The following is a 24,562-nucleotide window of genomic DNA, read 5'->3' on the forward strand; positions in this document are numbered from 1 at the left end:
GCATAAGCAGAAGAAGAATGTCCTGGCTGAGAAACCTCAGAGAATGGTTTGAATGCAGCTCAACTGAACTCTTTCGGGCTGTAGTGTCAAAAGTTAGAATAGCAGAGATGATTCCGAACCTTCGTCGCGAAGATGGCACGTAAAGAAGAAGGAGATGTACAGGAGCTGTCGTTTCAGTAAGACCGCGCAACATGTCATACAGCTCGTGCCACAATTGCTTTATTGAAGGAAACGTTTGGTAACCGCATAGTTTCACGTTTCCTACCGTGAATTGGCCTCCAAGATCAAGCGATTTGACACTGCTAGACTATTTTATGTGGGGATATGTGAAGTTGCTAGTCTACGCCGATAAGAATGAATCGATTGACCACTTGAAGGACAACAGTCGCCGCGCATGCCGATATACGGCGACAAATATTAGAAAAAGTGATCGAAAATTGGCCATGACAGTTATAAGGCAGAAATCATATTTAAATTATAATACCAAAAGATTATCCTTCGAATAAAGTCAATTTCGTGTCAATTTATAAAAATCATCTTTGTTTTATTCTACTTAGAGTTCTGTACCTCTAAATAAAACACCCTTTATAAATGCATGGGAAAGGTAAATAATAAAGAAGAGTTCATTCGGACTAAATCTATATTGTATAAAAAATTCTTATCAATAACGTATAATATATAACTATAAATAAACAAATTTTTCTTTTATATAAAAATGAGGCTCTTTTTGAATAAACTGTTGCATCAATTGAAAGGATGATAAGAAGGGCAGTCTCTGAGAAAACTATTTGAAATGTAAACAAAAAGTAATAAAAGATTTTTCTTTTGCTCTAAAAATTTGCCCTTTGTTAATATAGTCGACTCGCGTTAATTCAAACCTGCGATAATTCGAACTTCTCTATAATTCAAAGTTATCACGAGTTCCCTACAAAATCTTTTTATATTTCGAACTAAATCAATACATTTTTATGCACTTGGTAAGTCAAACGAAAAAAATCATTGCTATGTAACAAAACGACGCGTTAATTCGAACCCATCGACGTCCAACACTCGACAATTCTAAGTTGCAGAGAGAAAGAGGCGGAAAGATTGTATGTACCACCTGTTACTCTTTCGTTGGTATACAGATTAAAATTTTGTTAGTCATGAGCCCTAGAAAGTATAAATGTTGGACGATTGCTGAAAAGAAGAAGGCAATTCAAAAAGTAGAGGAAGGTGAGAAGAAATGTGATGTTGCAAAAGAATTTAAGATTCCTCTGAGTACTCTCTCAACCACAATAAAGCACAAGGAGAAAATTAATGCTGCTCAAACTGCTCTAGTACGGAAAAGAACTACTAAAGGTGAATTTCCTCGTCTGGAAGAAAGTCTGGTCATTTGGCTGAGACAGTGTAGAGGACAAAAAGTGTCTATTACGGGAAACTTGTTGAAGGAAAAAGCAAAAGAGTTCGCGTCTACTCTAAGCATCAAAAACTTTGAGGCAAGTGAGGGGTGGCTTACAAATTTCAAAAAGAGAAATGGAGTTGTGTTTAAAAAAGTTTGTGAGGAAAGTGGAAGTGTTGATGATGCAGTTTGCTTAGATTGTCACGGTAAATTGAAGACTTTGATTGAAAACTATGATGCCCGAGACATTTCTAATACTGATGAAACTGGCCTATTTTTCAAATGTTTACAGGACAAGACGCTTACTTTTAAAGATAAAAAATGTCGTGGGGGAAAACATAGTAAAGAGGGTTGACATTTTTACTTGCAAATATGGACGAATCAGGAAAAGTTAAACCCTTAGTGTTAGGAAAAGCAATAAAACGGCGATGTTTCAAAGGTGTGAAATCGTTTCCTACGGATTATCGTGCTAACAAAAAAATTTGGATGACGAAAGAACTTTTTATCAATTGGCTTTTAACAGTTAATGGGGACATGAAACGACAAAACCGGAAAATTTTACTATTTTTAGACAATTGCACTGTCCACAACAGTCCTCCTACAAGTACTACATTGTCCAACGTGGAACTTTACTTCTTTCTGCCAAATACAACTTCCAAATTGCAACCATTGGACCAAGGGATCATCCATAATTTTAAGACGTTCTATCGCAAATAAATTGTTAAGCTCATTTTAGAATCTCTCGACCAGCAGCTAACTGCAAATATTACGGTTCTGACATCTATTTTACTGATTGACAAGGCATGGAAAGGTGTAACAGCTCTAACAATTCTCAACTGCTTCAAAAATACCGGTTTCTTAAAAGAAGATCAGGAAAATATTCCAATACTTATGGATGATAAAGAACCAGCAATAGAACCATTAGTTAATCTCAGCGATGTGAGTTTTTCTGACTTTGTTCAAGTGGGTGAAGATGTTGCTCAGGTTCACTAACCGATGGCGAAATTTTATCTGCGACAGATACGAATGAAAAAAGTACCGATGAAGAGTAATACGATACATCAGAACCTTTGGCAGAGGTGTCAGTTAAGGAAGCAAGATCCTCATTCGATACATTACAAATCTTCTGTCTACAAAACGAAAGTGATGAAAAAGAATTTTAGGCACTTTTTCTCTTAAAAAAAGTTATTGAGCAGTCTGAGCAGCAGCAATGTGCTTTGAAGCAAAGCAGTATAATACAGTTCTTTCGAAAGATTGATTAATTCACATTATGAATACATACATGTATCTACACGAATGTACCTCTACACTTTTGACATCGTTATAAAATAGCAGTTACTAAATAACAATTGATCAACAGTTAATAATTCGAAGTTTTATTTAGTTTCTCTCACAAATTTCGAACCATTTGATATTTCAAACACTCAATAATTCGTAATATTTTAAAAGTCCCTCGAGTTTCGAATTAACGAGAGTCGACTATACTACAATTTTCAGCCTATATTTGGGCCTCATCAGGCAGTAGCAGATCGAAAACAGATCCATGGGGCAGGATTCTTAAAAACTTTTCATCTACCTCGGATGACCACAAAAGTTATCGTAAAGTGGAAAATTTCTATCTCCTGAGTTTTTCTTGATTGTCTGACGAGACCAAAATATAGGCCAAAAATATCGTAATGTATACAAAGAACATCCTTGAAGAAAAAAATACTTTCAGCTGCCTAAGGGGTCACTCTTTATACTTAAAACGAATTAAAGAAATTTGTTTCGTAGAAATCATTTTCAAATGTATGAAAAATTAACTGCTGTAGGTTAAGGCTTAGTTAGATTTCTTAGTACAGGATAAAACGCTTTGTTGACTTAACCAAACGATTCTTTATAGCGTTCTTGCGCTTCATTTAAAAATATCTAGTTATACCTTCTAGATGGCGAAGCTGTAGAATGAATCCTTACAAAATGAGGCATTGGAGTAGAAGACACGACGTAAGGCACAGCTGTACTCGTCACTAACTTGATGTTATCGATGACTTGTCCGTGTTGGTCTGTCAGCACGAACGACGAAGGCGTCGACAGAGGAACGACGATTCCTTGGTCTCCGTTGTTGATGATCTGTGGAGAGATAGGATGTTGGCGATAGTGGCTAATATCCTTCGAATGGTAAGTGTGCGGAGTGCTGGCTACGATCGGAACGTAGCTACCTGGGTTGTGGTAGTCTCTTGCGTTGGTGGTGAAAATTTGAACGTTTAGTGGAAGAGGAAGCTGAAAAAAAAACAATAAATGATAAAGAACATACAAGTTGTTGAGTTAAAGCGACAAGAAGAGACTGTGATGATGTGATTTGTCATCTATTACGAACGCCGGAAGGAAATTGGTTAAAAGGGAGGTTTTCTTGAATTCCATCAAATGTACCAAGAGAAAACGGCACATTACATAGTATGTTATAATATCCGTAATATTTCAAATTTTTTATTTGACAATCAATAGTATTTGATTTCCCTTTTTGGCAAATATGTTTGTGTAAACTAATCAATACATTTGTCCTCCCTGTATTCCTACGATCCCTATAGTACCGCGCGGGGAATGCATCTCGCTAGGCACAAGAGCGTGAGTCGTTAAGGGGGACAGACGCAACTCGACAATGAAACCTCATATTGAATTCGTTTTGTTCGTTGTTTCCTAAAGTAGTGTAAATCATGGTAATTAGCTTCAATTAGCGGTAAGTTTACCTAGTTTTACCTGAACCTATAAATTATTTTTGATTGTTTATTGCAACCATTTAAACTTTGATCATTATTTGCACCTATGAGTAAAAGTTCATTCATCTCGCCAGGGCTATCGAAGGAAATATTGTTGATATTAATTTAATTATTATTAATTCCCGTAATAGTTCATCGTTTGTTTAATTCGCCACAATGGGATTTGGGGCAAAATGTGTTTTAGCACTACGTTCAACAATCCAAAATAAACCTTTATCGACGGTTTATTTCGATAATTATTTTACAAGTTTAGAACTTGTTACATATCTTCGAAGTGAATTTGGAATACTTTCTTTTTGAACTGTTAGAAAAGACAGATTACGGGTTTGCTCACTTGAATCTGATAAAAAAATGAAGAAAGATGGGAGAGCTTCTTTTGACCAAAGAGTAGACAATGATAGTCGCATTGTCGTTGTAAAGTGGTACGATAACAAGTCCGTAACCTTATATAGTTCTTATGTAGCCTTCATTCCAATGTCAATCATACAAAGATTCTCCAAAATGGAAAACAGGAAAATGCACATTCCATGCCCACAGTTAATAAAACACTATAACAGTTATATGGGTGGTGTGGATTTGGTAGACATTTTGATTGCTCTATATAGAATACTCTTCAATACACATAGATGGTATATGGGTATTTTTTCTCAAACTATAGATATATCCATTAATAATGCTTGGCTACTATATAAACGTGATGCAAGCATTCTACAAGAAGATAAAAAAACAGTTATTCTTTTGAAACAATTTAGAAATAAACTTGAAAAAAGTCTACTGCAGGTTGACAAAATAAAAAGAGGATGTCCCAGCAATGAGCAGCTACCACTACCTTTCAAAAAATTAAAAACCCTGTAAAGCCTAAATACCAAGATGAGATCAGATTAGATCATCTGGATCATTTTCCAGTATTCGGTGCAATGGGCAGATGCAGAAATTGCAAGAAGGGACAAACTGCCATATTTTGTAACAACTGTAATATTAGACTATGTTTAGTGCATAATAGGAATTGTTTTATGGATGTTCACATTAATAAATAAATATTTTTCATTAAATTTTGATAGTTCTTATTCATATTATTTGTCCTTCATAATTTGGCAATGTATGATATGCTATACAAACCTATTTTTCGGTCTATTTGGCGATGTATACTCTGGTATACAATCCAAATTTTTGACATATAGATGTCATCTTTTTTTGTTGTTATCCCTTAACTTGGCAAAAGGTTAATTTTGAATCTAAAAATCTGAAAATTGGTATGTTTGCTGTTTGGGCATCATAGAAATATTCTATAATAACAAAAAAAATATATGACATATATATGTCAAAAATTTGGATTGTATACCAGAGTATACATCGCCAAATAGACCGAAAAATAGGTCTGTATAGCATATCATACATTGCCAAATTATGAAGGACAAGGAATATGAATAAGAACTATCAAAATTTAATAAAAAAAATTTATTTATTAATGTGAACATCCATAAAACAATTCCTGTTCTGCACTAAACATAGTCTAATATTATACTTGTTACAAAATATGGCAGTTTGTCCCTTCTTGCAATTTCTGCACCTGTCCATTGCACCGTATACTAGAAAATGGAGAACAATATCACTACTGGAGAAAATTGTGGCACTACTGAAGGAGTAGCTGCTGCTAGTCCTCCTTTACTGACTGAAACAGATAATATTTCTACAGCTTCTTATATATCTTCTTCAGAAGTTATATGTTCTTCAACATCATCTGTGTCTTCTGTGAATTTTTTCAATAAATTACGAGATAATACCTCTTGTTCGTCATCACCACTACTCTCTGGGTAGCTTTCAGCACCAACTGGAGGCAAAAGAGTCATTATTCTATAAATTCTCCTTGTTTTAGTCTGAAAAAAAATTAATGTCAAATAAGTCATATCGGGCGGTGTATACTATACAATACATAAAGTTTTGAATCGATTTGCTGAAAAAATATTTACATTACACCAAAAATTTGTTTATACATAAACAGTATAATGTTTCAAAAATAAGTTCCCAAAAAATTAGCACTGTACAATGAAAAACAATAAACTAATATAAACACTTACCATTTGTTGTCGAGACTGTATCCATACCATCAGAACTAAATGCGCGAAATTAAGAATTTTCGGGCTGATTTCCACTCGGCTACTTACGGTAGTGTATACTCAACTATACATTGCCAAGAACTGGGTTTCAAATACTATTGATTGTCAAATAAAAAATTTGAAATATTATGTATATTATAACATACGTTGCCAAGTTAAGGGTTAAAGAATATTTTTATGTAGATTTTTATATTCAAAATTAAGCTTTTGCCAAGTTAAGGAATAAAATCTTCTCTTTCTTTATTCCGAGATTTAAGAATTTAATATAATTAAACAGTCCGTTCAAATATAAAGACCGATTACTCTTAAATTTACACAAAATGAACCAACCTGGGCATTAGCAGCAACTCCGTTGGAATATCCAGGACTCGGTGTCACTACAATGTTTCCGTAGTCTCCGTCGTACTGATTGTAGTTGACTGGGACTGGAACTACCGTTGGTACGATTGAACTAAATTTAGCCAATTCGCGATGATGGTTGTTGGCTTGTACATCGTGGTAGTAGTGTTTTCTATTTGCTTTAACCGCCGGGTGTTCTCGGATCGGTAGGCGCTGAATTTGATGGTATACGGGAGCTGAAACAGAGTTAAGTAAATGCCAGAATAAGCATTTAATGGTGGACTATGACCCCTAAAGTTAGTTCATTATTATTACTCTTTTTCTGTAATTTTTTTTCTCTGAGAGATTTTACAGGACTGAAGAGGTTTTGGAACTGGAAATAGTTATTAAAAACCTGGGGGGATAACACATGTAAGTATTTATGTACTCGCAGTTGTGTCACATGCTATATTAAAATTAAAAGTAATGTATTTAATGTAAGTACGCATATTCAACTTACTATTTATATTTTTATAATTGTTAAATATTTCTTTGTTTGAATATATATTTTTAAGTCTCATGCACAAGGGGTGCTACTTTTATAGTAGCTCTACTTCAGTGATTTTTTATGTTTATTTAGTATTTTGTACCTTGTAATCTATGTAAGCCTCCTAAATAAACATTATTACTAGTATTATATTATTTAAGTTTTGAACTTACATGGATGGTAAATTTTTTTTTCAATATCCTCACTTTCCATATATTTCACATCTGCCTTATAACCGTTTTGATCCGCAGTGTAAGACACAATTTGAAGTCTGCCGTCCGGTAATTTAACTCGGTATTCTCCGTTTGTAGTCCTGGAATCCTGGACTTGGGAATGGGAGAAGTCGTCACCAGAGGAATGATCTAGTACTTTGTATGAAAATGCGTAGTTGGGATGATGTTTTTCCTAAAGAATTAATAAAATATAATATATATATATATATATATATATATATATATATATATATATATATATATATATATATAAATATGTATATATATATATATATATATATATATATATATATATATAATGAACCAGAAGTATTTGCTCACAACGTAAGGAAGTAAACGTTAAATATTGGGTTTGCAGCAATAAAAAATGAAACGTGTACTCTTTTAAATTTTTATTCCAAGCTTTCGGACATTGGTTATGTCTTTCATCATCTTTCATTAATTATACCAACGCCAACAATTTATTCATCACATTTGTAGCTCCCTGATGAAGGACATAACCAATGTCCGAAAGCTTGGAATAAAAATTTAAAAGAGTACACGTTTCATTTTTTATTGCAGCAAACCCAATATTTAACGTTTACTTATATATATATATATATATATATATATATATATATATATATATATTATTGTGATATTTAAAGTCTTGGTGCGCCAAGCAATAATTAGCTAATTAATTTTTTGATTAATTAAAATTATTTAAATGATATGATTATGACTCTATCACAATTTTTAATTCTTTTATCTCAGGGTTAAATTCGTGCTTCAATATCTATGCTATTACATGTGAAAGGTAAGGTCCAAAGAATACCGGAATAATAAAAAACACATATGATCTAACACTATATATTGAAATAAAAATAATGAAATAATTCACACTCAAAAGTTTTCAATAAACAAATCTCATATAATGATTCTCAAAATTTTGTTCTACGTACGTGAACAATCAAAATTAATGGTACAAACAATATTAATTGAAATCTCAAAATCCCAAACTATTCTAACTCTCCTAATCAAAATATTTATATCCTTTCTAAATTAAGTGTAAAAATTGTGTTATCAATAAAAAAAAAAACTGCAGAAAACAAAAATATCTCTCTCTGATGATGAGTGGTCCAAATCCTTGTTCCTTGTAGACTATATTATCTCCTCTCAACCGCTCCCTATGTAATCAGCAATCTTACAACAGATTGTTGCAAGTATATCGTCCTTAATGATCTCCTTCAAAAGCACAAATCATTCAAATTATGATAGCCTTTCTCCTCTCGATAAACTGAATCTCTCGTTGGCCCGAGTGAAAAATGACTCTTGGAATATCTTCTCTTTACGATAAACTGAATCTCTCGTTGGCCTGAACAGTGACTCTTGGAATATAAGTAGAAAAATATGACTTACAATATTTTGCTGCTTCAGCTTCTGTCAGATACACTAACTCCACAAAAACTCACTAACATTCAACACTACTGCTTGCTACTTCTCGGGAACCGCCAGAGAACAATCACTGTTCGTCTTACAGACTTGGAAAACCAACTGATTATCTTTTCTCTCTCCTAAATCTAGCTAAACTTTCATTCCTACATACCTATCCCACCTTTTTCAATCTCCGCCAATCAAAACTCGTCACAATTCCCCCATTTTTTCATTTCGATAACAAACAAATTTTTACCTATAATTATAAAATTTCCTAAAACTTATTTACAAATAATATTTTTCTATAATTCTTAAAAACTAACAAAAACCTCTTTCTAAAATCTCTTCTATTGTCTTTAATCACTGCATTAATGTATTTGGAAAACCCGGTTCAATTGTCTTTGGATTTCACTTAAAATTATGCGGGTCACTCAAGTATAACAAAGAAATAATTTATGCAAAGCTTACATTTTGTTTAGTACAGGTAATCCAAGAATTTAATAACTTTCCTTCTTCGAAATGTTTGTTGGTTATTATCCTACTTATCTGAATTATTTTAATGTTTTTGAACTTTGAAATATTTTAATCAACCCAATATTTTTCTCGATTTTACATATCATAACAATATATATATATATATATATATATATATATATATATATATATATATATATATATATATATATATATCTGTGTGTGGTTTTCCGAGTTTGACTTCGCGTTGAATAATTTTGGTTTTGATAAAAACCATTATTTTGAAGACGTTTCGGCGAGCTTGCACTTGCGATTGTCAAGTCAAGTAGTAGCGTTTCTTGTTGGTGCTTGAAGTTAACTTCAAGCATCAGCAAGAACCATTGACCTTTATTCCTGCTGTTTGTCCCTCAAGAGCTCTTTGCATAATTTCTTTAGATTATGCATCGAATAGTAGTGGTGATAATAAACACCCCTGTCGCACTCCTCTTTTAATTTCGAACTCTTCTGATGTGTGTTCATTAATGCGTATGCGTGACTGCTCTTTATAATATAGATTTGTTATAATTCGAAGGTCATTGTATTGTAATTGTTTTGCTTTGAGGACGTCTATTAGCTCTTTGTGACGGATTTTATCAAAAGCCCTGTTGTAATCTATGAAACAGACGTACATATCTTGGTTCACATGTTGAATGCAAATAGAGTTTCACGGGTACAGTGGAGTGCTTGTCTGTTCCTCCCCTGCCAGATCTTGGATTCCGATGATCAGTTTCTTTTTTTCTTTTAGTACTCATTGCCATGATGATTGTACTAGAGATATCCAATTGGATCTTTAATACAGTGGTTTCTCCTTGCCTTTTACATCCTTATGCCGTTGACCATTTACTTGATTCGTTCGCCTTTGGTGTCAATTTCTTAGCGCCAGGACATAAGAGTGCTCTTCCACTTATCAATTCATCCGCCCGAAGCCATTGGATAGTAAGTGTGGGATTGTTTAAACCGGCAATCGCTCGGTGAAATTTTCGCCATATCTGGCTACCCTCAGTTTAGCCTGCGAACCAACGCAGTTTTCCGAAGTGTGACACGTGGAGCCATAAGTGAGAGTTAGTTTTCTTATGAGGACCATTTATCAAGAACCATCTCCCGTCTAGTTAACTATACTTTACTAACTAAAATTAATTATAACTTAAATATAAATCAAGTGGAGAAATTCAAGCATATAGGCCATTTTTTGATAAGAACTGATTGGGAGAAACGAAAATAAAACGCATAATTCCAGAAAGTAAGCAAATCTTAGGAGGTCTTAATTTACGGCGAGATAAAAATACCTCAAATAAAAATAAGAAAAGAGTGGATAAAGCCAAGAATATTAATAATAGAAAGGACGAGTAACTAACAAGTAAGAATTCAAATGAAAATGGAAGAAATAAAGATGGGCCGAACAAAAAACCGTACTTAAAGTTGTTTAAACATTTATTAAGAATGCCTGACGAGCGATGACTTATAAGAATATTTCATAAGGTCACTGGGAGGAAGAAATTTGAGTAGACATAGCAGATCATGTACTTCAGTACAGTGATAAATGACCGAAATCCACGAAAAGAGGATGTTTTGAAGAGAAAGGGGTTGGCGAAGAATGTTGGAAATGCATCAAGATGCTGATAATGGTTAAATGATAATTGTATCGTAACTACACCCATAATATAAGTACTCTGTAAATAAGTAATTAGTACTAGTGGTTTGAATGGCTAAGCTAAATAGTTACACAACCTAAAGAAAAAAAAAATATGAATAGAACTTACGATTTCTCTAACAAATGGAATATGATCTCTGGCCAACTTTTCAGGAGGAAGTTTAAGAACTTTAGCACCATGTTTCGCTAGAGCTTGCTGCAATTGAGGATTAATCTTTTCCTCCTGTAAATAGAAAAGGGTTAAAATATTTTAAAACTGCAAGAATAACATTGTTCGATGATAATGCAAGACATTTCAACAAAGAGATATAATCTACAAGGTTTTGAAAATGAGTCTACCCAGTTTCTGCATCGAATGAGGTTGAATCTGAAATTGCACGATGTTTGTTACTCCTCACCAATTAATACGTACAACGAAATTATGAAAGCTCTTGACGAAGCTGCAATGGAAGCTATTGGAGAAGTGGATAGCATAAAAAATAGAAATGGCTAGCAACAAAGGACCCTTACTATCGACAACAGTACAACAGCTTAAACAAAGAAGTAAAAAAAGAGGTAAATAAAACCAAAAATGAGATGTGGAATAAAGCCTGTGATAACGTAGAAAATTTTATGGGTACAGCAAGAAGTAAAGAAGCCTGGAAAACAATTAGAGGTAGTAGAACAGATAAAAAAGAATGCAGTAGGTTAACTCTAATAGCCCCAGAATTATGGGTCGAATATTATGAACAAATGCTCGAACAGAATTCCAAGATATTGGCTACCAAAAATATGATATTTCCTACCGCGAAGAAACTGAAATAACACCAGAAGAAATTAAAAAACACGCCAACGCTATGAAAAATGGAAAGGCTCCAGGACCGGGGGGAGTACCCATTGAACTGATTAAATATGGCCCTGACAAACTATTTCAGCTATTGGCTTATACTTTTAATTTATTCTTGAGAGGAGACGAGCTACCCCCAGAATGGAAAACTGCATATATCAGCAATCTATACAAAAATAAAGGCGACAGAAAAGATTGTAAGAACTACCGAGGGCTTAGTGGAACTAACTCAATCTGTAGAGTCTACGGGAAGATAATTAAAAGCCGAATTGAAGATTGCTGGGAAGACGCTGAAGATCAGAGTGGCTTTCGTACTGGTCGTTCTTGTATAGACAATGTGTTCTGCCTAAAACAAACAATAGAAAAGCGTTTGGAACAATATGGAGACACACATGGTATTTATTGATCTTCAAAAAGCGTATGACAGCGTCCCATTAGCCAAGCTATGGCAGGTGCTAGAAGACAAGAATATTCCACCGATTTACATTAATGCTGTAAGGGAGTTGTACGATGATATGACGAGTGTAATAAAGATTGGACAAAAAGTGACAAAAAAGATAAAAGTGACCAAAGGACTTCGCCAAGGCTGCTGCATTGCACCTACACTCTTTAAGATTTATTTGGAGGGGGTTTTGGATATTTGGAAAAGAAAATGTGAACCTATGGGTGTTAAAATTGGAGACCATACACTGTACAGCTTGCATTTTGCTGATGACCAAGTAATACTTGCAGAAGATCAAGATGATATCCACTACATGTTACGAAAAATAGATGAAAAATATACTAAGTGGGGCTTATCAATTATTCCATCAAAAACAGAGTACGTAGTAGTGGGAGGTGAAGGAAAGCACTTAGAACTAGGAAGCAAACAAATTCAAAAAACTGATAGCTATAGATATCTCGGTGTAAACATTAGGAACAATGGTCGGAATACAAAAGAAATAGCTACTAGAATTGGTCAAGGAAATTCAGTAATACGTCAACTGAATAGTATACTTTGGAACAACCACCCGAAACACAAAAATTAGAATATACAAAAGTATCATAGAAAGCATTGCTACATATGGTTCAGAGCTTTGGGTAATAAATAAAAATGACGCATCCAAAATAAAAGCAATGGAAATGAATTATTGGAGAAGATGTTGCCAACTCACTAGAAGAGATAGAGTAAGGAATACTGAAATCAGAGAGCGTATGGGCACAGACATTGACGTCCTGGAAACTATAGAATGCAAAAGGCTGAAATGGTATGGCCATGTAGAAAGGATGAATGATCAACGATGGCCAAAGAGAATGTTACAGTGGATCCCCACCAACCGCAGGAAAAAGGGAAGACCAAGAAGATCGTGGAGACAAGAAGTAAAAGGTGCAATGAAAGATAGGGGTCTACAAGTAGATGACTGGAACGATCGCAAGCGTTGGAAGCTAGGTTGCGAGAAACGGCGGCAGCTGTAATAAACTCGTTATATATATAAGAATAACGTTGTATTTATATACTAACTTGTTGGGAATTTTTGGAGCAAAAATAATTTTAAAGAAACAAGTCTCCACTTACGATTAAGCTCAGTAAGACGATTAAAGCCAAAATAATTTTCATTTAAGAAGAAAAGCAATGTTTTTTAATTGCTTAGATCTTTATATCGCATATAATAGTTCAACTACCTTTACTAACTAAAACAATTTTCGCATGGTAGGTTTACATAAGTTTCCCAACTCATTATTAAAATCGCCGTCTAATTATTCGCCTCTTTGGGAAATGTTCTGTCAAATTATGTTGTAGATTTAGTTATATAAATGTATTGGGTTAGTAGACTATTGTCCTCAAATGATTTTTATACTAGTAAACGTGTCTCAACAACAAAGTTTTTTATAATAATTGCTACGGGAAAATATTAACTGTTTATAACAATAGAATTTTTTTAGAATCTTCACTATTATATAGAAAAAATATGTAATGTCAAATTTAAAATTACCAACATATACAGGGTGAGTCATAACTATTGGGACATAGACTAAGGTTAGGTTATTTGGACCAAAATATGGCTATTGGGCCAAATATGCCTTAATAAAATGTTGCTGAGAAAAAAGATACAGGGTGTTAAAGTTAATTTTTGTTTTTCGTTTTTTGCTAATAGTTTCCCTGTATATTTATAAATTGCTATCAAAATTGGCACAGAGGCATAATCTTACACAAGAAATAGTATTTTATTTACAATTCCACTATCAAATACCAAACTAATAAACAAAGTTGCAACTAACGTAAGGTTTCCGTTTTGACGATAAATCAAAACTAAACACACTTTAACTTAAAAGAACTCACAAAAACTAAAACTAAATGTTCTACATGGTCTCCTCCGATTTCTATGCCTTTTCTAATTCTTTTTATAAAGGATTTTCGGACGTTAAAAAAATATTATTCTGTCCCCTTATAAGATTAGCTGCATTTTGAATGTATCTCCAAAGTTGGTCTCTTGTATTAATTTCATTGGCATAAACTAAGGACTTCATATGTCCCCAAAAATAAAAATCTAGCGGGTTGTACTCAAGACATGGTGGCCATTGAAAATCACTGCCTCTGCCAATCCATCGTTGAGGAAATACGTCATTAAGATGATTTCTAACAGCTAATGAAAAATGAGGTGGCGCTCCATCCTTCATAAACCACATTTTTCTTCTTACATTCAGTGACGGATCATCTAAAATATCACTAAGAGTATTTTCCAAAAAGAATAAATAAGAATCTCCATTTAAATTCGGAGGAAGAACATAATGCCCTAGTAGTTGGTCGCCTATAATGCTACACCAAATATTCAATTTAAACTCATGCTGAAAATGTCTAGCTTTAATAGCATGCGGGTTTTCTTCTTCCCAGTAATGACTATTTCGCCAATTAAAAACCCCTCGTCTGGTAAAAGTTGCTTTGTCGGTGAACATAATATTCTTAATAAAGTGTCTGTCATTGCGATGTTTATTCAGAATACGTTGGCAAAACTGTAACCGTCGTGGAAGATCTGTTGGAAGTAAATTTTGAACAGGAGTGAAGTGATAAGGATGAAGGTTCTCTTTTTTTTAGAATTCTAACAATAGACGACTGACTTACTCCTGTTGCTGCTGATAGATGTCGTGAACTTATTTCAGGATTTTCATCTACTCGAACCAAAAGTTCATCTTCTTGATTAGGTGTGATTTGTTTCGGTCGACCACCCCGATTTTTAGTGTGAAATGACCCAGTTTCACCTAAACTACGATATAATCTTGCAAAAGTTTTGTGATTTGGTTGCCTTATGTTTGCGTATAACATTCCATACCTTCTGGCTGCCGAGCGACCGCAAAAATTTTCTTGTGCGTATACGCAAATCGTATCTCGCATTTCTTCATTAGTAAAATGATTGTGACGAGGCATTTCAATCAAAAAAAGTAATGATTACTTTTAAAAAATGCAACATTACACTACACTGTCACATCAAAAATAATTTACTCTGAACAAATGACATTTACCAACAACAATTATCTGACAGTCCAAAGCATACTTTTTATAAATGAAATAATATTTGAAATCCTTTTTTAAGACTCTAAGCAGTTCGACTGCGTTTTTATCGAAAACGGTTGAAATTATCACGTTTAAACAAGAGTACCAATTTTACGTAAAAATTATGTTTACGTCATATTTTCTAATAAAAATTACTAAAAAGTTTCATCAGAAAAAGTTTAGACTCAATTTGATCATTAGGAATGATCCACGTGGCGCCCTCTATGACAAAACGTAAAATTGTAAATAAAATACTATTTCTTGTCTAAGATTATGCCTCTGTGCCAATTTTGATAGCAAGTATAAATATACAGGGAAATTATTAACAAAAAACGAAAAACAAAAATTAACTTTAACACCCTATATCTTTTTTCTCAGCAACATTTTCTTAAGGCATATTTGCCCCAATAGCCATATTTTGGTCCAAATAACCTGTCCTTAGTCTATGTCCCAATAGTTATGACTCACCCTGTAGAATAACTTCACAAATTGTACAGTGTTGTGTTATTTAATATTGATGAGATTTTTTGCTGGTCCTGCATATATTATTGTAATATTTTTTATAAAATACACAGTTTTTTCAATATACAATTATGGTTCTGCTTTTGAAAAGTTGTAATTGTGCTTTAAGGGATGCTTGCGAATTTGCACGCATTGATAAAAAGAAAATCTATTAGTTACTTACTCAATTTTCATAGCCAGACAATTAAAAGGAAAAGCTTTGAAACATATCTATGTTTTGTAGACATGAAAAAGGATTTTGACAGGGTCAAAATGATGAAAGTCATTCAATTTTTATGTAGAGGAAACATACCTTTTTCTTCTTTCTGTGCCATTCTCAATAATCGTGCGTTGGCTATCAAATTGGCTATACTAATTTTGTTGAAGGCAGCTCGAAAAAGGGATGCAGTGGATCTTTTAAACCATTCCCTCAGGTTTTTGTTGGTAATTATTCTCCAAATTGCTCTTTAAATTGTTTGCAATCACCTGGCTGTTGTTTCTAATAAAATCCATATGCAGTTTATTAGAACATCGCTGTTGTCTTGTCCGTTTAAGCTTTAATTTCAATTGGGTCAACAACAGAATGTGGTCAGATGGAATATCAGCACTTATGTAGTCAATTTGATTTCTCACAATATTACGAGGAGTATCTGCTGCAGATTTCCACGTGTACAATTTCAGGTAAGGTTAGGTTAGCTTGGGTTAGGTTAGGTTAGTTTGAAAAAGGTATTCATTATACATAGACTATTTTCTCTGCAAAATTCTGCGAAATAGTATCGCTTTTCATTTTTATCGACAAGTCCAAAATCTCTAATAATGTTAATTTGTCTGCCTTTTCGTATTTAAGCATTACGGCCATCCATTAAAATGGTGAGATCCCTAGCCTTGAGTTGGTCAGTACAGTTTTTATATCTGCGTAGAACTTTGCAAGTTCTTCTACAGAAATAGAAGAAACCTACCTTCTTCTTCTTCAAGTGCCATCTTTGTTCCGAAGGTTGGCGATCATCAGGGCTATACGTATTTTCGAAACTGCTGACCGAAACAATTCGTTGCTGCTACAGATATACCATTTCCGTAGATTCTTTAGCAAGGAGCTTCGTCTTCTTTCTATGGACCTTTTTCCTGCTATTTTCCCTTGCATATTTATTCGAAGTAGTTCATATCTTTCGCCTCTTGTAATGTGTCCCAAGTATTGCAGTTTTCGTTTTTTGATCGTAAATATGACTTCCTATTCTTAACTCATTCTTCTCTAGACCTCGACATTTGTGACTCTCTCGGTCCAAGATATTCTCAGGATTCTGCGATACATCCACAGTTCAAATGCCTCTAATTTTTTGGTATCAATCTTTTTTAACGTCCATGACTCCATTCCGTAGAACAGCACAGAAAGTACGTAACATCTCATCAGGCGAAGTTTCATTTCAAGGCTCAAATCTCTTCCGCAGAACACTCTCTTCATTTAGAAACCTACCACTCTACATAAAAATCCAAATGGTAAAAAAGTAACACAATAAAAGTAAAAATTTAAGAAAAAACTAACAGAGCAGTTCTAGGTTGGCACTGTGATAAGAGAGAAAGAGTTCACTCTACTGTTTAACTTGATTTTAAAGAAACGTAAGCTGTGTTGTAAGTCCAGAATAGTCGCAGTACTGAAACTAGGTAAAGTGCCAATTGTAGCCAAAAATTTCCTACCAGTTTCATTATTATACCACTTTTTCAAAGATTTATTATTCATGAGATAATACCAGAGCAAACTGGATGTCGATCAGGAAAATGGTGCTGCATTGAAATACTGAATCTTATACAGTATACCGAAAATGACGTAATTACGCTATAAATGAGATCGCTCAAATAATACTTGGGTGTTTGAAACCTACTCTATTTACAAGATATTTCCTGTAATAGGAATGGATTCTCCTAACTTGAGAAATAGAAACAATATATCATCCCATTTTTGATCAGCCGAATGATAACAAATAGAGTAGTAAAGACAGCAAGAGACGGTTCCCCAATAGGAAGACGATCAGTAGGAAGACCACGAAAACGATGGAACCACAACTTACTGGATGCACATTGAAAAACAGACAGAGTCATGTCTATATAAAAAGAAGAAGAAGAAGAAAAAGAAGATGTTTGATCACCAAAGGCTCCAAACAACACTTAAATCTTGTAGAAGTTTTAGTCTCAGCATTGGAGCGACACTTTGTCGGATACTACCGTAGATCCAAAGGAACAGATGGTTTCATTTTGTAAATTACCTGCAAGTTGTCAGTCCTGACACGGAAAATAAACAAAACCAATGAAATGGTGGCAGATGCGAAAAGCACAATTTAAAAAATATACTTAATTATCTACTTTTCATTATTGAGATATATAAATTAACATATCCATGCGTACTTAACATACCTCAACGTCAAATCTTCCTACTTTCTTCTTCTTGTATTTCTTGACAACCTTCAGATATGGAATATCCTGGACTGGAGGAGGACGTTGAAGAGATTGGTCTTCATTAAAAACTACAGGACCTACTCTATCCGATCTCCTGTTGGGACTATTCTGGAAAGGATGTGGATTGAAGTGGCGTGGTTTAAGATTCTGTGCTCTAATAGGTTCTTCAATTGCTAAGGATGAAGAAATGAAGAAGCAGATCCATATGGTTGTTAAGAGCTACAAAAAAGTTGGAGAAATGTGAATAAGACAACAATATACAAATAACCGAAAACAGAAAAAATATTTTATAACATTAGAAAGTCTTTAAATTCTGAAGCTTTGAATACATTATCAAGTTTTAGCACATTTATATTTAATATCTTTAATGGAAATTAACAAAAATGTTCAATTGGCAATGTTAGAAAATAGTTATTTTTTTTTGTTTTGCATTTTGTGAGAAAGATGTCACTCAAGCTTTGCCTAAGATATTTTTAACTGACTCAAGAACTTGTACATGAAGGAGGTATATTCATCATCATATTTGTGGATCCTAGTCCGGCCCATCTAAGTCGCTGTGTTTTAATGAACGTTATTTATTTATTTATTACATTTGGTTCATTAAAGAGTTGGTATAATTCTAAATTAAATATTTTGCGCCACTGCCATTGATCTTTTATAGCTCCAAATATTTTGCGGAGTACCTTAGGCTCGAATATTACCAAAAGTCTTTCCTCGTTCTGCGTTAGAGTCCATGTTTCCACCCCGTATATGAGAATATGCTATATTTGGATATTTCTTGAGTGGAACTGTTTTTTAAATCCATAGTATGCCCTATTTGTAATGTTTATTTATCTTTTAATTTCTTCGCTTGTTTTATTGGTAGTAGTCACTAGTGAGCCATGGTATGTGAAGCTGTCAACGTGTTCAAAGATATAACTTCCAAATACTGTTTCCCGTTACCCATTTGCTATAGGATCCTTAGAAACCAACATGTACTTGGTTTTGTCTTCGTTGATGACTACATCAACCTGTTTCGCCGCCGTTTCCAATTCTAGGAAATGTTGCTCAACATCTCGCTTGCTACGCCCTTTTATGTCAATATCATCAGCGTATGCTAAGATTTGTATCGATCTATTGTAAATAGTACCACCGTCTGTAATTCGTATGTCTCGGACTGCCTTTTCCAAGGCAATTTTAAATAGGTGGCAAGCCAGGGCAAAGGCTTCGGGCGGTTGAGTTAGTGACTGTTTAGAGTACTCTTTTGTCCTGAGACTGAGAAATCGGTTTCAAAGGCGGATGAATCCTACAGAATGGTCAACGACATAAGGATGCAGAAGGGAACGGTGAACCACTGCATTAAAGACTCATAGAGTACCCCTAGTAACAATCATCATAGCAGATATACAAAGGAGAAGTACTGATCATGGACATCGGATAACAAGATCCGGCAGGGGAAGATAAATAGATAAATACAAGGCTTCCTCGGTCGTAAACCTGCGAAACTGCGTAATAAGAAAAAGACAACCATAAAAATTGATACACGGAATGTAAGGAGCTTATTCTCTTCGGGAAAATTAGATAACGTGGTTTTAGAAATGGATCGTTTGGGTATAGACATATTAGGCATGAGTGATACACAAATGCCAGGAAAATATCAAATGTCCCACAAATAACCATGAAATGTTTTATTATGCCAGAAGTGACACCACAACCCATCGATACGTAGTTGGAGTCATCATCTCAAAAAAAATGGAGAGATGCTGTACTTTACTCCATTCTCAGAGCGTGTAATGTTAATACAATTGAAAGATAAGAAGAACATAATAAACATCATACAAGTGTACGCTTCTACAGCAGACAAAGACGAAGAGAAAATAGAACAATTCTATAATACTTTAAACGAGGTGATGAGAACAACAAAGAGACATTAATATAGTAATGGGCCATCTGAATGCCAAGGTAGGTCAGGGCAAAGTTGGAGAAAATGTCGGTGAATATGGCTTAGGTAACAAGCCATATGACAGTCAATGGTAACGTGATAGAACAAGTAGAAAAATATCAGTACTTGGGAACTTTGATCAATGAAACCAATGATCATACTGCAGAAATAAACAGGCGAATAGAGATTGCCAGATCAGCATTTATAAGAATGAAGCCAATCCTAATGTGCAAAAATTTAAATTTGGAGATCAGACTACGTACCATTCGCTGTTATATATTTTCAATATTATTATATGGAGCTGAGACTTGGACATTAAAAAATGCAATTTAAAAAGAATTGAGGCTTTCGAACTCTGGTTATACAGCAGAGTATTAAAAATATCATGGACTGATAGAATTACAAATAAAGAAGTACTGGTGAGGGTTAGTAAAGAAATCACCACTATAGAGACCAGAAAACTGGAATACCTAGCACACGTGATGGGGGGACCATAATATGAAATTTTGAGAGTCATAATATAGGGAAAGATTGAAGAAATAAGATCTGTTGGTGGAAGGCAGAACTCATGGTTGAAGAATCTACGTGATTGGTATGAATGCAGATCGATTGATTTATTTAGAGCAGCAAGTTCAAAAACAAAAATAGCCATTATGATTGCCAACCTCCGTAGGGAGACTTCACTCTAAGAAGAAGAACATAAAAATAGTTCCAAAATGAGTAAAGTCAATAAAATTATGATTTTTTTGTTACCAATAATAATAATGCCTACAGTTACTTAATTGGAGAAGAAACACTAGCATTAAAAAATCATGGCAATTACAGTGAAGGCTCAACTTTGAACGGCGTTTACTCAAAATTTACTTTTTCTCACTTATACCCTTTTACTTCTTGGGTCCTAAATTGATACACTTAGCTAGGAATAGGAATGCTTATATGGGTAAGTAGAGTATCAATGAATATATTGGGGTAATTCATTTTGAGTAATGCAAAATTGCTACCAAAATATGAGACATTAATATGGCCATGTTCAAGGTCAAAATAATGTAAATTACTTTCAGCGATGATTTAATACCCTAAATATTATTTTGTGATTATATATATATATATATATATATATATATATATATATATATATATATATATATATATAACATTCAAAAGTTTTCTCTATCACTCCGTAAAAAAATATTTATTAATGATAAAAAAACTAATTTACCATCTTATGTTCTATAACTAAAATATCCACTTTAATTCTTGTACCAACAACGATGCACACACAACTGTTCACAGGCAAATAAACAATGGTCCAGGACCTAATATGTAACACCGCACAACAATAACATCAAACGCTTTGAAATTATTAGTATTGTCTGCATGAGTTCAATTATGGTTCCCACCACTTTCAGTTTCGTTACCGATGACAATGTTTGATGGCTTTGTTTTTTTTTCTGGATTACGCCAACATGTCTAAAGACCGTCTAATATGTGAGAACCGTTTCGGTACAGAATTGATTCATTTGAAATGGTTATAGGAGAGATATGGGTACGTTTAAAGTTAACACATACGTGGTAAGTTTGTTACTTTTATAAACTTTAAAAATATACGCTACAGTTGAAAGGGCAACAGAAAATTTCTTTAAAAATAATAAATTATCAACATTATTAATGAAAAAATTATATATATATTTAGGGATTCTACAGTATTCACTGCCTTCCCTCGCTCAACCGTTTCCATCTCTCTCTGTTATTCCATTCTCCATCGTTTAGTCCTCTCTTATTCATGGCGTCGTGTACTTCGTTCCTCCAGGATTTTCGGGGTCGTCCTCTTTTCCTCCTTCCTATGGGGCTCCATTCGGTTATTCTCTTTATCCATCTGCTGTCGCTAGTTCTTCTTACATGTCCATACCACTTTAGTCTTTTTTGTTCTATATATGTTAGTATGTCTGTTTCTATTGATGTTCTTTGCTTTATTTCATCATTACTTCTCCTATCCATTCTTGTTACTCTGCAGCATCTTCGCAGGCATTCCATCTCTGTTGCTACTATCTTACTGCTATTTTTCTTGTTTATGATCCAATTTTCAGCCCCATATGTCATAATACTTCGCACTAATGTTTTATAAATCTGCGTTTTTGTCTTCATATTTAGGTGTCTATCCCACCATACTGAGTTAAGTTGTCTGATTGCTGTTCTTGTTTGTCCTAATCTTTGTGTAATTTCTTCCTCTGTTGTTGCCTTTTTCATGATTATAAACCCCAGGTATTTGAATTTATCCTTTCCTTTGATTGTTACGTTGTCATCAATCTGTAGATCTTCTATGTCTTCTTCACTTGTAGATAGGTACTCTGTTTTCGCGAGGTTAATATCTAGGCCAGCCTTGGTATATTCTTCTTGTAGTTTATTCATCATGTAGCTGAGGTCGTCTTGGTCTTGTGCAATCACTACTTGATCGTCTGCAAAACTTAACGTATATAGGTATTCGTTCCGTACCGGTACTCCCATGCCTTCGCATTTTCTTTTCCATGTAGTCAAGGCTTTCTCTAAGTATATTTTGAATGGACACTTTTCCCATTTCAATGGACACTTTATTTTCTTTATACAGAGCTTTTGTAGCTTCTATGAGTTCCGTCTGTATTTCTAATTTGTACATTGCCTCCCATAGTTCTGACCTTGGTACAGAGTCATACGCCTTTTTCAGATCCACAAATGCCAAATGTATATCTATTTTTTGATTTTTCCTTTTCCAACAGTTGTTCCAGTGTGTATATGTGGTCTATGCATGATCTTCCTGCCTTGAAGCCTGCCTGATCCTCCCCGATTTTGCCTTTTATCGCTTGCTCTATCTTTTCTCGCAGTATCTTTCCATATATTCTTCCTATTGATGATATTACGCTTATTCCTCTGTAGTTTTCGCATCGTTTTCTATCTCCTTTCTTAAATACAGATGTCATATATGCCGCCGTTCATTCCTTTGGGAGCTGTTCTCCATTTATGGCTTTCTGAAATATCCATTGTATCATCCGGTGTAATTTTTTTGATCCGTATTTTATAAGCTCAGGTGAGATGCCTCCAGGTCCCGGTGCTTTCTTATTTTTGATTGCTTTTATGGCCGTTCTCATTTCCCTATCTGTTATTTCTATTTCTTGTTGTGGGAATCTGCTTCGTCTTCGCCTGTTTTCTTTTCCAATGAATTGTGGTCTTTGTTCTGTTAATAGTTCCTTGTAGTAGTCCTTCCATTCTTTGTCCTGTATATTTCCCAATTTAATTTTTTCTTTTGAGTTTTGTTTCAATCCTCTCAGTACTTTCCATGACTCCGAAGTTCTTGTACCTCCTATATATGTTTCAATATTTGAGCAGATGAAAAAATTAAACAAGAGTATGTATCCACACACAAACCAAGAAAGCAACTGGACCAGACGACATCCCAGCTCTTAAAAATGATACAAAAGGACCATGGCTTAACTCTTTCATTACTGGTTTCATCGTAGCAAAATAAAACTAATTAAAATGACTTTAATGATATTTGTTGATCCCTAGAGACATAACGAAGCTATTGATTTTTTTTACATGGTTGCGTGTCCTTATAACATTAGAAAGGATATGGGACATATATGTCCCATTAGTGTTGAATGGTTGGATAAATAAGTCCCATCAGTAAAGAAACAAACTTGCTAACGTGCTAACGTTTTAATTGGCGAGTTCTACTCCACCCAGAAAGTTTGTATTTGGTATAGTCCATTGTGCAGTCAATTCATTCCTTTCAGACTCATCTTCAGATATTTCCGCGTTATCAGAACTTTCTTCGTCGGAAGCAATGATGTATACATATCAAATATTGTATGATTTACGTTGTTAAATTTGAAATTCGCAATATTTTGTATCGAACGCGTGAAAACAATCAACATGTCAGTTTAGATACTTTACCGGCCAAAATAAGAGAAAGACAAGTTTCTGAAATTAAGAGGACTAGCCTTTGGAAAGTGTTGAGAGATTTAGGATTTAAATTCAAAAAAGAAAAGAATATGTTACTTTTATGCGAAAGGAGTAGTGTAGTTCACAAAGGAATTCCATTTTTGAGAGAATATACTAGATTTAAATCTGAAAATTCAACATTCGTATACTTAGAGTAGACATGGATATTTGCAAAGGGTGGAATTAAAAGAATTTGGCAAGACGACAGCATAAAATCAATAAAACACATAGATAGCGAAGGCAAAAGACACATCATTCTTCATGCAGGAGGGAAAGATGGCTTTATAGAAAACGAAGATTTGATTGTTTCTTCACAATCAAAATCTGCTGATTACCATAAAAACATAAATGCATATATGTTTGTTAAATGGCTTGAGGAGAAACTGTTACCTAATCTAAGTGAACCATCAGTTATAGTTTTAGATAATGCACC

At 34.1% G+C, this 24,562-nt stretch overlaps 1 protein-coding gene across 2 annotated transcripts; it reads right to left on the minus strand.

Annotated features, from left to right (window-relative positions):
- Nucleotides 1-622: 622 nt before the first annotated feature.
- Nucleotides 623-21,621, minus strand: LOC140449386 (uncharacterized). 2 transcript variants are annotated; one of them, XM_072542538.1, is made up of 6 exons: nucleotides 21,374-21,621; nucleotides 18,192-18,452; nucleotides 11,039-11,152; nucleotides 7,293-7,524; nucleotides 6,585-6,829; nucleotides 623-3,640 (listed from the first exon to the last, which is right to left on the minus strand). In XM_072542538.1, the coding sequence occupies exons 1-6, from the start codon at nucleotides 21,374-21,376 to the stop codon at nucleotides 3,290-3,292; spliced, it is 1,206 nt and encodes a 401-aa protein (XP_072398639.1). In that variant the 5' UTR covers nucleotides 21,377-21,621; the 3' UTR covers nucleotides 623-3,289. The 2 variants fall into 2 exon arrangements, with proteins under 2 accessions (XP_072398639.1, XP_072398640.1); XM_072542539.1 differs by lacking the exon at nucleotides 11,039-11,152.
- Nucleotides 21,622-24,562: the final 2,941 nt, after the last annotated feature.

This window comes from Diabrotica undecimpunctata, chromosome 9, assembly GCF_040954645.1.
Source record: "Diabrotica undecimpunctata isolate CICGRU chromosome 9, icDiaUnde3, whole genome shotgun sequence".
In the NCBI taxonomy this organism is placed as follows: domain Eukaryota; kingdom Metazoa; phylum Arthropoda; class Insecta; order Coleoptera; family Chrysomelidae; genus Diabrotica; species Diabrotica undecimpunctata.

Excerpts from the sequence above, each read along its gene's own strand:
- LOC140449386 (XM_072542538.1), bottom strand. Across the intron at positions 11,153-18,191 it reads TAGGAAGATTTGACGTTGAG|GAGGAAAAGATTAATCCTCA; the intron begins GTATGTTAAGTA and ends TTCTATTTACAG. Across the intron at positions 6,830-7,292 it reads AAAAAAAATTTACCATCCAT|CTCCCGTATACCATCAAATT; the intron begins GTAAGTTCAAAA and ends ACTCTGTTTCAG.